Source organism: Musa acuminata, chromosome BXJ1-7 (genome assembly GCF_036884655.1).
Source record: "Musa acuminata AAA Group cultivar baxijiao chromosome BXJ1-7, Cavendish_Baxijiao_AAA, whole genome shotgun sequence".
NCBI lineage: Eukaryota > Viridiplantae > Streptophyta > Magnoliopsida > Zingiberales > Musaceae > Musa > Musa acuminata.
Genome location: NC_088333.1, coordinates 6,073,731 through 6,086,644, shown reverse-complemented (window position 1 = coordinate 6,086,644; position 12,914 = coordinate 6,073,731). Strand labels below are relative to the sequence as shown.

Here is a 12,914-nt window from a genome sequence, read left to right as displayed (position 1 = left end):
TGAAATATTTATGTTCTAGAAGGGAGTAGAAAGTCTAGATAAAAAATAAATGAGACTAATTATGGATTATTTTCTATAGTTAGTTATCCTTAATATTTTAATTTTTATATTTTAAAAAATTATATTCATATTCCATAGTTATAAAAGTGAAACATATATGTCCATTTATTTAATATCTTCAGTTTTATGAATGAAAATATATATATAAAAAAATTACATCTATATCGAAGCCCACGTAATTCTCGAGCGACACCGCTTTACATTTATGTCGGTCCTTTCATCTTTCGATAATTACATCGGTGCCAACGTAGATGCAAAGCCACGCCCACAGCGGTATTGTTGTCACTAACTGAAATGTTAAAATTTTTTTTTTTAATTTTTAATTTTTATATTTTCGTTGATAAAACCGATCACGTTAGGATAAATAGACCTAGATATTTCACCTTCGTAACTATAATTTTTAAATATAAAAATTGAGATATAATTAGTTTTAAACATGCACTGAGGACATTTCTGAGATGTACTTGCTGTGATGCATTATTGGGCGGTCCACTGCAGGTGACAAACTCGTCAACATCTGCTGTTATGTGGTTTCTCGGAGAAGGTAGGGACGTATCCCTCACAGGAGTGCAATTATTCAAAGTCAATGCATGCATACCTGTGTTGCAGATCCGATGAATTAAATATTAGCCACAACAGCTGTGTACCGAATAAGTTTAGTTCAACATCGATCATCTATGAAATAATATCATGTGATACAGATCGATATATCATGTGACAAATTCCCAAAATCTATGCCGAATCAATATTTATTTCTTCTGAAGAACAGTATGTTAAGTGAAACATGAATCGATGGGGGTATTCGGTCGCCACCTTTAAACATAATATATATCCTATGGAAGCAATATATATTACATTCATCACCGAATGTGCGGTGAGTGGGTGGTATGAAGTCAGATGACAGGCTAAAATCGTGCCAGCCTCTGCGGGGGCCACCTAATGAGAGCAAAGTCCCACTGCTGGGCCCCATCCTTTCAGCCTATTGCTCGTCTTTAAGTATGTTAACAAACACATTATATAATAATTTAATGGTAAATAAAAAATAAAAAATAGTACATGAAAGGATAACACCAGCTGTAATTTTATGCCAACCTGGCACAATACATTACATACAAAGTACAATCGATTCGGATAATCCTTGATTATGATGGATGATAGAGAAGTGATTATAAATTGTGCCTCGAAGCAACAAACTTGAAGACAGACGTGTGAAACAGATTCGAAACCAAATCCATACAAATTGAAACTAAATATGTGAATAAGATACCGACCATGATCAGTTTAATTATGAATAAATGGATACATGTACATCCCCATGTCTACATATGTATATACAAATCGAAACTAATCATGGTTCGAGGACGAATCCACTGCCCAAGTCTTTATATGCTACTTCCACAACCCTGTCCCATCTACTCCTACTCACCACCTAACAGCTTGAAATCTATATACGTGGCAAACACTGTTGAGACTTCCCTATTTATATTCTGTGCACGAATCATGCCCTCGACATATGTTTCACAGCTCACCAGCAACTCTACTTTAAGCCATCAGTCTTGTCTTGACAACTCGACAAGGCTGCAAAGCGAACACTCCGATCGTGGACAGCTTTGGCTGGAGGACTCCGCTAATCATGGCTGACGGCCGTGCATGCTGGATTTTAGGGTTACTCTGTTACTGCACGCGGAAGAATGAGTTAAAGGTGAGTTGGTCACGGCATAAGACTTTTTTGAAGAGAAGAAGGTTGAGACGTAACAGGGTAGGATGTACGTGATGTTTGATGCATGCATGGCTACCTTCTCTCTCCAGATTTCTCTTCCCATCTCTCAACTGACCGCATATTTGCGGCCTTGGGTTTGAGCCTAAAAGACATGCATTATACTGAGATAGGCCCAACCCAACAATGAGCTTGAAATGGGCCTAAAGAACCCATTTCAGATGATGTCAATATAGATCACATCGAATATCTCGAAGCCGTACTGACCTAGATAGATTGTTGCAACCGATACCAGATCAGAAATCAATTCCCTTGGGTGGGTATTCCTTAAGAGTTACGTGCTCTATTGGACTCTGAACTCTGTACGAGGAACGAGGGTAAAGAAGTAATATTTCTTTTATGTTAAGAGCAGTAAACACACGTCCAACCTCAGAAATATAAAGTCTATCCAAAGCCATCACTTCCTGACAAAAGTTATTCCAACAGCCATTACACACCACACAGATGAATTATTGTCAATATAGGAGTCATTTGGGCAGGGCATAGGAAACAAGTAAATTGTGTTTGAATAAATAGTAAACTGCAGAATGACAATATAATCACATAAATGACCACAAGAAATAGGTGGATAGAAAACAGTTCTTATTTGGAAACCTACGAGATTTTATTGATATTGGCAATCTCAAGAACCCACAGAACAAATAAGGTGCTTACAATTTCAAGAGATATTAAGCATTTCTGTACCACATGTTCATTAGAAGAGCAAGCAAGTAGCAGGTTCAGCATTTGGAGACGTTGCATCCTCAAGTAAAAATAGTGCTAAGCCTGACAAATAAACATTCACCATTGTTTAAGAGAAAAGATTCCATGATTTAGGGATCGTACCTAATTACAAATCAATGAACACTCGTAAACCATCATAAGCAAGCTGCACTGGGATTCCTTCTCTGTACAAATTAAAGTCCTCTAAATCAGCTGACAGTTTAGCATACACGTGAAAATTTTTTCAAGATATACAAAGCTACTTGTAATACTACATTTAAGAAAAACTCTTTCAACACCACATTAGAGAGGTTCCACTCGAGTAAGAATCTATCTACTTAGAGCTGTGATTTATGCAAAAAGTTGATATTTTTTTATGACCGAGAAGAAAGTCTTTATTTCATACCGCATGGTCCATTCTGCAAGTAACACGTTAAGCTTGTGATGATCATAGTCATGTGTCATTCCAATTAGCAGAGCCTGCTTGGGGCAAATTCTCTTCACAGCATCAAGAGACTGAATAAAACATAAAAGCTGATATTAAAAAAAATTCAGATTTATGCATTTAAAATGTTAGGTTCTCTTAGCTTCTGAAAGATTGCAAAATAAAACAAACCTCAGAGAAGCAAAGATGTGTACTACGAGACGATACCTATGCAAACAAGAAAACAACCACATAAAGGAGCATACAATTCAAAGGAGATGAAAATTTCCTAAAGCAATAACTGCTGGAAGTTGTAAATATTACATGTATAAACTACTAACTAGTGGAAGTCATCTTAAGAATTAATTTATACCAACAGTCATCACAAAAGAGGAACTAAATTCCCCTAAAGAAACACAAAGGAAAAGAAATCTGATTCTTTTGTCAATAAATAAAATATCATCAATATGTTGAAGACAGAAAAACTTAAGCATAAAGATAGCATCACTCTTCAATAAAAATATGTCTCAGTTTGTAAATCTGTTTACTATTGCAAGTTAACCATCAGTTGTGAAAACTGTATTTCGTTGACCCAGAATTCTTATTTGGATGGATGCTACAGCTGATAACCCAAAATTCCCATAACCACTGTGGCTGACAATGCTACAAGCAAACATATCTGTGAACTTGGTATATGGTGAACATAATGGTTAGCAAAGGAACTGGACGGAACCAAAAAAGTGCACTGGTTTGGTTTGGTTTGGTTTGTGTTTATAGTTGGTTTTGGTTTAATGAGATGGTATCATGGTAATCCAATAGAATAATATATAGAATCATATATTATACATAGATGAATATAGTAATAATACATTTAATTCCTAGATATGACATAGATATTTTCATTTAATATTATGAATTTATATGTAATACCACACCTGTTCAGCTAGTCTGGCTTGATTAAATTTAAATTATGGTCTACCATATTATCTCATGTAGCATTATGTGTCCAGGTTATACATCATTCATATGAGTACACGACCCAAGGCCATATCAGGCTTGTGCAACTGCCCATTCTGAGAAGTTCATCACAAATTTAGACTCCTTGATTAATATTATTTGGAAATAGCAATATTTTCCAAGGACTTATAATCTATAACCATAATTTCTTCGCAATGACACATGGGTGGTGCTTTTAGGTTTATTTGTGTGATTGGCCACAAGAATAGATTTCATACTTTCATCTGACTTAAAACATTTGTTATGGGAACTCTACAATGATGACCTGGAAATAATTTGTAATAGCAAACAGAACATAATTGATACATGGGTAATTCGGCAGCTAACTGGCTGGCTGTGCACGCCAAAACAATAAGAATGAACTGAGTGGCAGCAGGATCTCCCACCTGACCTTTTATTTTTGGTCCGCTTGGATGCAAATAGTGTCGGACATTTTTTATTAATTAAATAGTTTCTTTCTTTGTTGGACAAAAAAAATAAGTGGAGGCATCCATATGAATTAGACCAGTTGTTCAAGTTTTCTTGAATTGGAATTCCTAGTCCATGGGATGAACATGAAAGTTATGGTTGCAAGCATTCAAGAACAAAATTGTAGTTAATGACTCAAGAAAACTAATGAGATTGTTGACGACATCACTCATCCAGGTACGAGGGCAGGAAACAAAGTTAATCAAATGACAAAATTTGACTGACCTTGTGTAGTGAATTAGTGTCTATGATCAGAAGATCCAGCTGTCCTCCAGATTTAGAAATAACTGTATAAAAGAAAGCAAATAAAAGAATGTGATAGTAAGAGAAAGTGACGATGCATGTGATGCAAGTTTGCTCTTCTGTGAAAATGATAGACAATTAGGGAAAATGCGATACAATTTTGCTCTTCAGGTATTAGTTGTCTTTGTCTGCATCAAGACATGGATAACTGCCAGCCCATGTCAAGTTATTCTTGAAGTATCAAAAAAGGTTCTAATTTTTATCTTCTGATGTTTGCATCAACCTTAAGGTATGAGATGGAACAAGACTACAAGATTTATAAATAATAGTTAGAAGATCTAGTAAAAGACCTAGTGAAATTAACCCAAAAGTCAATCTTTTTAGAAATAGCTCAATGCTGATGTGTTGTGAATGGAACAAATGCAAAAGTGCAAAAATGGGACTATAACGAAAAATGATAATCATGCAGCAGCAATGCTACCCATCAGACAGATCAGAATATATATTCTACCTATAGAGAGTAAGACGACACTGAGAAACAAGAATTCTACACCTTCCGTTATAAAATGAGAATAAATAATATCGAGCTATACAAAATCATGTTTTGTCCAATATACCACTCCATAAATTATCGAAAATGGTATTGGATCAAGATTTAAAATTTTAAACATTGATTTTACTTGGGATTTGAGCGGGTTGGAGCCATATATCCCACTTTGAAGTGGAACAAGATAGAACATACTGATTTTTGTAGTTATTTTGGCAACTATTTGTCAAAAGACCTAGTGAAATTAACCCAAAAGTCTATCTTAGATATAGCTCACTGCTGATGTTTTGCAAATGAAACAAGCCTAAAAGGGCAAAAGTGGGGCTGTAACGAAAAATGATAACTATGCAGCAATGCTGCCCTTCAGACACAGATGAGAATATATATTCTACCTATAAAAGACAAACATGAATTCTACACTTATAAAATGAGAATTACTGATGTTGGGCTATACAAGTTCATGTTTTGTGCAATATACCAGTCCAACAAATTATCAAAAATGGTATTGGATCAAGATTTAAACCTTGTTTTTACTTGGGATTTGAGTGTGTTGGAGCCTTATACCCACCTTGAAGTGGAACACGGGAGAACATACTAATTTTTGTAGTTATTTTTGGAACCAATTTGTCTTAAAGCATATTGTCCAAGATTCATGATATTGTCATAGTCTATGTTAGCCAAGTAGTTTAGCTATTAGAGGTCATATTTGGATATCCTAGATATCTCTTTTTGCAGGATTTTATGGGGTGATGAGATTAGCTCTTCTTCCTAAATAATTATATATGTGTATAGAGTACATGGAAGCTTGTAATTTTAGAGGCTCATGCTAAAATGTAACTCTGATTTTGAAATAAATTTTGTCTAGCTTAGAAGCTTAATTCTCCAGCGTTAGCATAGATCTTTCTTTTCCTCAAAAAAGAAAGCCCAAATTAGGAGGGTTATTCCTAGAAATCTTTTTTCTAAAATTATGCACACTGACCAAGAACAAAGTCCAATCACAATTATTCATATCCTTAGGATGCACATGACTCCCATGAAGGCCCTGCAAAAACCAATCTCCACAACACAAGGGTGCCTTAGCTCACTTAGATGACAGCAAAGCTATGACCTAAACAAGCTGAAACTTGCAGAAATGCTGTCGTTGATAGAAGGCCTTTAAAGACAATTTATGAAGTAATTAACTGGTGCAACCAATGAATGCACAGGAAACAAATGCTGAACTAATGTGCTCAATATCTATATTTACAGTGTGAAGTACAGTCAAGGAATACATACGATTCTCAGTGCTATCAGGGAAACGTGAAACATCAGATATATATGCAACTCTTGACTGTTGCCCAAAAAGGAAACCTAAAGAAACATAGTCCTCACCATGCAATACCTGTAATTAGATAGAAATATTTTATAAAGAATAAAGTGGCCAAGAGGAAGAAGAAATAATCTGATATACTCCGGTTTGAGATTAGAGTAAGTAACTGGCAAAGGAACAAACTCTAGGCCTGATGCCATAAATGTTATATCAGGGTCACTTTCAATTACTTTCCAGTCAAGCTGAGCAATTGGCGTCACCTCTTGACCTTCTTTCCACATTTTATTCATTAAATATGGAAATTTTATAGCAATGCTGTGAAAAGTACAAAGAAGAATAATCTTAGGATCCACATTAAAATAAAAGCATTCTGATCTACATTCTCTAAGTTGAATAGTAAAAGCAATGATATCTCTAGCATATTGCCGCAAGAAAAAAAATAAAACAAACTTTTGGATGTGTTTGGCTTTTATGTTCCACTGTTACAGCATTCAGTATTTAAAGGACTTTTCCACGAGAGAGCGATTAAAAATCATACAATGCATGCAGTACATAAACATATACAAAAGAACATTTTACCTAACATCATATCACATCTTACTAAAAGCCAATAATATAACATTAACTTGCACTTAAACTCTCAGTGTCTTCTCTTGTTTTGCAATTTCACGAACATGTCATTTGGTGTGAAATCAACTTGAATTGTCAATATTCAAAGTTGTGAATTGTGATTGCTTCTCAAGTAGTTTAAAGCAGTTAAAAAACTAAAAAGCAGAAACAGAATCTATCATGAGATATTGATATCATCTCTGGAGTTGATAAGTCTTCAGATATGTTTCCACACCCACACTCATGCACGTAGTCACATGCTTGCATAGCACAATAGCATATCATTTACTAATCTAACATCCTAGAGAAACAAAGAGGGAAAAAGGTGACACTCATGGCATGATGCATTTTTAAGTACAAGACAATGCCAAACCTTTGAAAGAAAAAAATCACAAAGGTTTCTGACACTTAAAACTGTACTAAGTTATATCAATGTTTGATAGCTTAATTCAGTTGAACCTTGAATATGACCTAGAATAATATTGTATATGGTTACCCAACTTGACATAGCTAAACTCTACCCAAAAATTGGATATCAAATTCATGTTATATGCTCCTTGGATAAACTTGTCCCAGGTAATATGCCTCTTGACTCATAACTTTGCCTTCATGTTCCATTGTTTTTCCAGTGACCGCATCATCAGATGCACCATTACTTTATACAATGCCAGAGCAATGACACAAAAAGAGTTCACAAAATCTCTATTTGGATATTTTCTTTGGTTGTGAGAGGGATGTAAATAATCCTTCCAAGCTACAGCCACAAAATAGCATAGTCACTCATCATATAATTGCATCAGTCTTTAAATTAAGTATCAAGCATGAGGCCAGAAGATTATCTTAACCATCTGTTAATGAAAATCAAAATTCAACTTATAATCAAGCTTATAAGGCTACCTAGGCTTGAAGTTCATGCATCTTCTTTCACGAATATGATGTGGACAACATCAAATTATACGGATCTCACTATGTACTAGTTCTCAGTTTATTTTACGATAAATAAACTAGAGATGTCTTAAACCTAAGAGTGAAGAAGTTAATATGCATTTATTATATTAATAGATTAAAAAGTTAAAGAACATGCATGTTTTATAGAACAAAGACTGAACTAAGTAGGATGAGTCAAGAAAAAAGAAAGAAAAAAAGAAAAAAAAGTACGATGCATCAATAATGTTGTCAGTAAAACTCTTAGATTCAAACAGCAAGTAACTCTTTCTTAAGATAATAAAAAGCTCTTAGAAACTTTCAATGTAATGACTGTTAAGATGTATTGTCAATTAGCTCTCTTAAAGAATATAATCTAACTTTTAATATTCACAAAATATCAACAAAAAACATAAGCTACTATTACCAAAGGTACAGCACCATGTATGAGTTAACATGTTAGAGCATGCATGTTATGCAATGAAAAGATGCAATCACCAAGAAATAACCATCTAGACATTTCTACAAGCATAGGAGTACCTGTCCATTGTAAATTTTGTAGCATAAATAGGTGTTGGATCAATATCATTTGGAGGACTAAATGGAATAAATGATTGTACAATCCGAACATCATCAAGACCAAAAATTGCATCTGCATGTTCATGAGTTAGAATAATCTGCAGCAGAAAAATCTTTTCAGTAATCATAAACCAATTGACGAGTTAGAAAAATCTGTAGCAAAAAAAGCTTTTCAGTGTTCATATAAACAGAATAATATGATAGAACAAAACATGTTTACTAATCAGAATGTAAACTAAATTGCAAGATGTGAGCACATAATGAACAGAGAAAAATCACAACTAGTATGTTTGTCGTCCATATTGAGACAAAAATAAAACCTGTAAATGAAAAAGAGGAGAAAATTACCGATGGCTGAAATATAAACAGCAGATGTTTGTTAATCAGAATGCAAACTAAATTGCGAGATGTGAGCACATAATGAGCAGAGAAAATTCACAACTAGAACATTCTTCATCCATATGGAGACAAAAATAAAATCTTTGAATGAAAGAGAAGAGAAAATTACCGATAACTAAAATATAAACAGCAGATATTACTCACAGAATCTACTTGAGGAATTTTGTGGTGAGTAAACCACCGCAAAACTTGTTCCCTGAAGGTCTTTCCAACATCAATAATAATATATCTGTGTACACCATCATCTTGACAATAATCAATCAAAAGAGAAGTGTTGCACCTGTAGAAAATGATGCAGAAATAAGTAAACTCATAATAAACAAATCAGAGTAGATTTTTTGAATTTAATAACCACTCTTCGCTGAAAATTCAGCTCACATGGAACTTTTTCTGTGGTCATGCATATTAAAACAGAAAAAAGTTTTCTTGAGCTCTCAACAAATAAGCCGACAGAATGCAAAATTTGAAATTATTGCGTTCACTTGTTCAATCCCACTTTAATCTAGAACATCTTCCAATTAGAAGACAGTAATATCGAGCACAATTAAAGTAACATTATCTCAGCCTACACTTGTACAGATCAGCACATCTACTTTCCTTCTAAATCAAAAGCATAATGCAAATTAATTGTGTGCTAGTTCTTGACAGACAACTTAAGCAAGCAACCTTTAAAGATTCAAGAGAATCCAAGTTATTGATGAAAGACAGCTCCTTTCTTACATGTTTAGTGCACAAACTCTTCATTTATTTTCTTCTTCAATTGTTAGCTTTCCGGTTAATATTGTTAACCAGGCTACTAGCATTCTTCTTCATGAGACTTTCAAGTCTTTCTGCATATACAGAAACAAACCATGCCTTCATGGGTCCATTTACAGCATAAAGAATTTAAATGTTCCACAGCTACATATGTCTGGAGCAACTACTGATTTACCTGCCACATGTGCCCACCGATTAGGATTAGTAGAATAAAGAAAGATGGGAGAAGACCTAAGAAAACTATATCAGAAACAATACAAAGAAACTTGAATGCTCTTGTTTAGACTATTGATTTACTGCCACATGTGCCCACCGATTAGGATTAGTGGAATAAAGAAAGGTGGGAGAAGACCTAAGAAAACTATATCAGAAACAATACAAAGAAACTTGAATGCTCTTGTTTAGACCATTGATTTACCTAAATCTAACTCAGGAAGTCAAACATCAATAGTTGAGACTTTATGGCATGTTGTATAAAATTGAATGAATAGACTCCTAAACATGTTTGATTAATGCAAATTATTTGTCCCCTGATATAGCTATTAACACATAGTTGAGAGTCAACCAAACCAGCTTTGAGGTAGTATTATATGAATTTAGTCAGAACAGATTTGCTGTCATTTATTAAAAGCTACTATAAGTAGAAGCATGACAAAATTAATAATTAAAAGCTTCAATATTCTGAATATTGAAAGTAAAATGTGATAAAATGATACTTCTTAAAATTAATATTTTTCCATGTTCACAGCATATATACTCAACAACGATCTCTATTTAAAGTGCCTCTTTCATTTATGAGTTAACTTATACCTATGGTTTGCCTTTCCAAAAGGCTACATTAAGAACATTAAATTTTAGTATGAAAGGAAGCTTAATGTATGACTTGGCTATCATTAACATTTAAAATAGAAAAAATATAAACACGTCACAAGATAATGGTTAACCAAAATCCTATAGTAATACTTTAATAAAGCAGCTAAAGGCCTATAAGAGCCACTCAGAGTAAGTTCTGGCCACTACGGAGTCTAGGAAAACACATAATTAAATTAAATGAGCATCCATTAGTAATATCTGAATAGAAACTTATTTTCGAGTAGTAGATAAGTTCTAACCCAAAATTTTATTGCATTACATTCATTAAAGAGTTTTATATTATTTTTTTCAAGAGTTTCAGAAGAAGTAATAGAAAAACAGAAAACATGAAACTCAGTATCAAATGATCAAATTATCAAATTAAAAAAATTTAAAGTTTAGCTAGTTCTCTATTTTACATGAACAACTTTTATGATTCGATAATATTTTAAGGGCATACGTGGCTATGAATATGCATCCAAAGTAGTACAATTCACAAGACATAAGTGGCTGACAGGATACAACCGACTCCACAATCTAGAAACTATCAGTAACATGTAGCAGCCAAACTCAAATCAGCCAAGAAATAGCGCAGGTGGAGAGAGAGAGAGTTCGGGCAAGGGGGTGGGGGGGAATGGGAATTAGACCTGTAGTTAGGGTTCTTCTCGGGGTGCACATAGAGGGACTGGGTGCAGACGGCACAAGGAGGATCAGAAGGCTGGATCAAGCACCTGGCGTTGGGGACCGTGTTAGAGCAACCGGTCCCGAGAAAGATCAGAGAGGAGAGGCCAACCCCGCTGGTTCCTTCCCCTCCCTCGCCAAGGTTTCCATCCTCGAGACCACTCGGAGAACCCATCCTCTCAGCTCCCTCTGTGTCAGTCAATCGACCGAAAAGATGAGGAATAAATGAAATAAGGGAAGGTGGACAGAGCAACGAGGAAAGTAAATGGAAAAGCAAAGCGGGGAAGCCAAGTCTTCTTCTTACTCATAAATATATATATAGGGATGATCCTGTGGAACCATCCATCTTTCTCGACGGCGAAGGGAAAGAGATCAACCTCATCTGTAGACCTACGAAGGTCAACCGCGCGCACGCGGAAGACGACGCCCATTTGGCCATTGCTCTTTTTTATTTCTGATAGGGTAATATTATATTGTGTAATGCGCTGGGGAATTCACCTTCGGGTGCCATCTTCGTCATCCGAAGATGGCCAGCGAGAGTGACGAGGATGGATTTCTGGTCTTCTCGTTTGATGTCGCAAACAATGACCATGAAACCAGGACGCAGTGTAAGCAGGTCGGAACTTGGCTACAACCATTGCACACACGGACCGCACTACAGTCATATTCATGGCGCACTATTCCAAGTGAAACTAAATATGACTGATACCGGCATTCCATTTCATTACTACCTCCAAATGAGACTGCCTCCAACAGATCATATGAAAAACATCCAGGAGTATCATTACAAGCACCCTAGGGCTTCAAATCGGAGTATCATTACAGAAGCAAACGAAACCAACGAAAATGACAAAAACCAGGAGATCAAGCAACCAAACACTAGAGAAAGGGCGAAACAAGAGAAAGAGAGAGAGGAGGGCCGAAAAGTGGTTTACCTCACATCTGGACTCCGAGGAGGAGGAGAAGATCTAGCGAGCGCTATAGCGTCCGCCGTCCCCGAGCTCGACCTTGTCCCTCGTCCCGCCTTCTCCCCGTCCCCGAGGACATCGAACCTTCTCCCGCACCATTCGGCCGCTTTTATAGCGCGAAAATCGATGTGGGCCGGCCTGCGGATGGCCCTTCCCTCGCGATCTGGACCGTTGAAACTAATAGGCCATCTCTGCCTTCGGATGAACGGAAAGTGATCGCAGCCGCCCGATTCAGCCTGATGAGGCGTGGCCGCGCAAGAAGATGGAGAAGCGACTAATTAGCTTCAGATAGCTAGCTACCTTTGAGCTCTGGCCCATATATTTTAAAAAATTATATAATTTTTTTTATAATTATAAAAATAAAATATCAAGATCTATTTATTATAATGATATTAGTTTTATTAATAAAAATATAAAAATTGATAAAAAAAAAAAATTAATATTCGATTGTGGATAACAATATCATTAGCGTTGACACCAACGTAGTTGTTTGGCCGTCTTCGACGACAATAAGATCCGCTCTCACCACAATGCTACCTGCCTCCACAAAAAGCATGTAGTCGACCTCCTCGTTGCTTGCCTCACTGTCACGACCTTAG

At 35.6% G+C, this 12,914-nt stretch overlaps 1 protein-coding gene across 5 annotated transcripts; it reads right to left on the bottom strand.

The window, feature by feature from the left end:
* Positions 1-2,416: 2,416 nt before the first annotated feature.
* Positions 2,417-12,383, bottom strand: LOC103990340 (putative hydrolase C777.06c). Of its 5 annotated transcripts, none has more exons than XM_065191304.1 (10): positions 12,283-12,383; positions 11,314-11,536; positions 9,203-9,338; positions 8,621-8,757; positions 6,715-6,862; positions 6,514-6,619; positions 4,674-4,735; positions 3,156-3,191; positions 2,946-3,055; positions 2,417-2,724 (listed from the first exon to the last, which is right to left on the bottom strand). In XM_065191304.1, exons 2-10 carry the CDS (start codon positions 11,520-11,522, stop codon positions 2,667-2,669), a joined length of 1,002 nt encoding a protein of 333 aa, XP_065047376.1. In that variant the 5' UTR covers positions 11,523-11,536; positions 12,283-12,383; the 3' UTR covers positions 2,417-2,666. The 5 variants fall into 5 exon arrangements, with proteins under 5 accessions (XP_065047376.1, XP_018684077.2, XP_009407717.2 ...); XM_018828532.2 differs by lacking the exon at positions 12,283-12,383 and adding an exon at positions 11,652-11,878 and having other exon boundaries at positions 2,417-2,602; XM_009409442.3 differs by lacking the exon at positions 12,283-12,383 and adding an exon at positions 11,652-11,796.
* Between the last annotated feature and the right edge of the window lie 531 nt (positions 12,384-12,914).

Excerpts from the sequence above, each read along its gene's own strand:
- LOC103990340 (XM_009409442.3), bottom strand. The coding sequence starts at position 11,778 with ATGGGCGTCGTCTTCCGCGTGCGCGCGGTTGACCTTCGTAGGTCTACA. Across the intron at positions 9,339-11,313 it reads GAGAAGAACCCTAACTACAG|GTGCAACACTTCTCTTTTGA; the intron begins GTCTAATTCCCA and ends CATTTTCTACAG. Across the intron at positions 6,620-6,714 it reads TAGAGTTTGTTCCTTTGCCA|GTATTGCATGGTGAGGACTA; the intron begins GTTACTTACTCT and ends ATCTAATTACAG.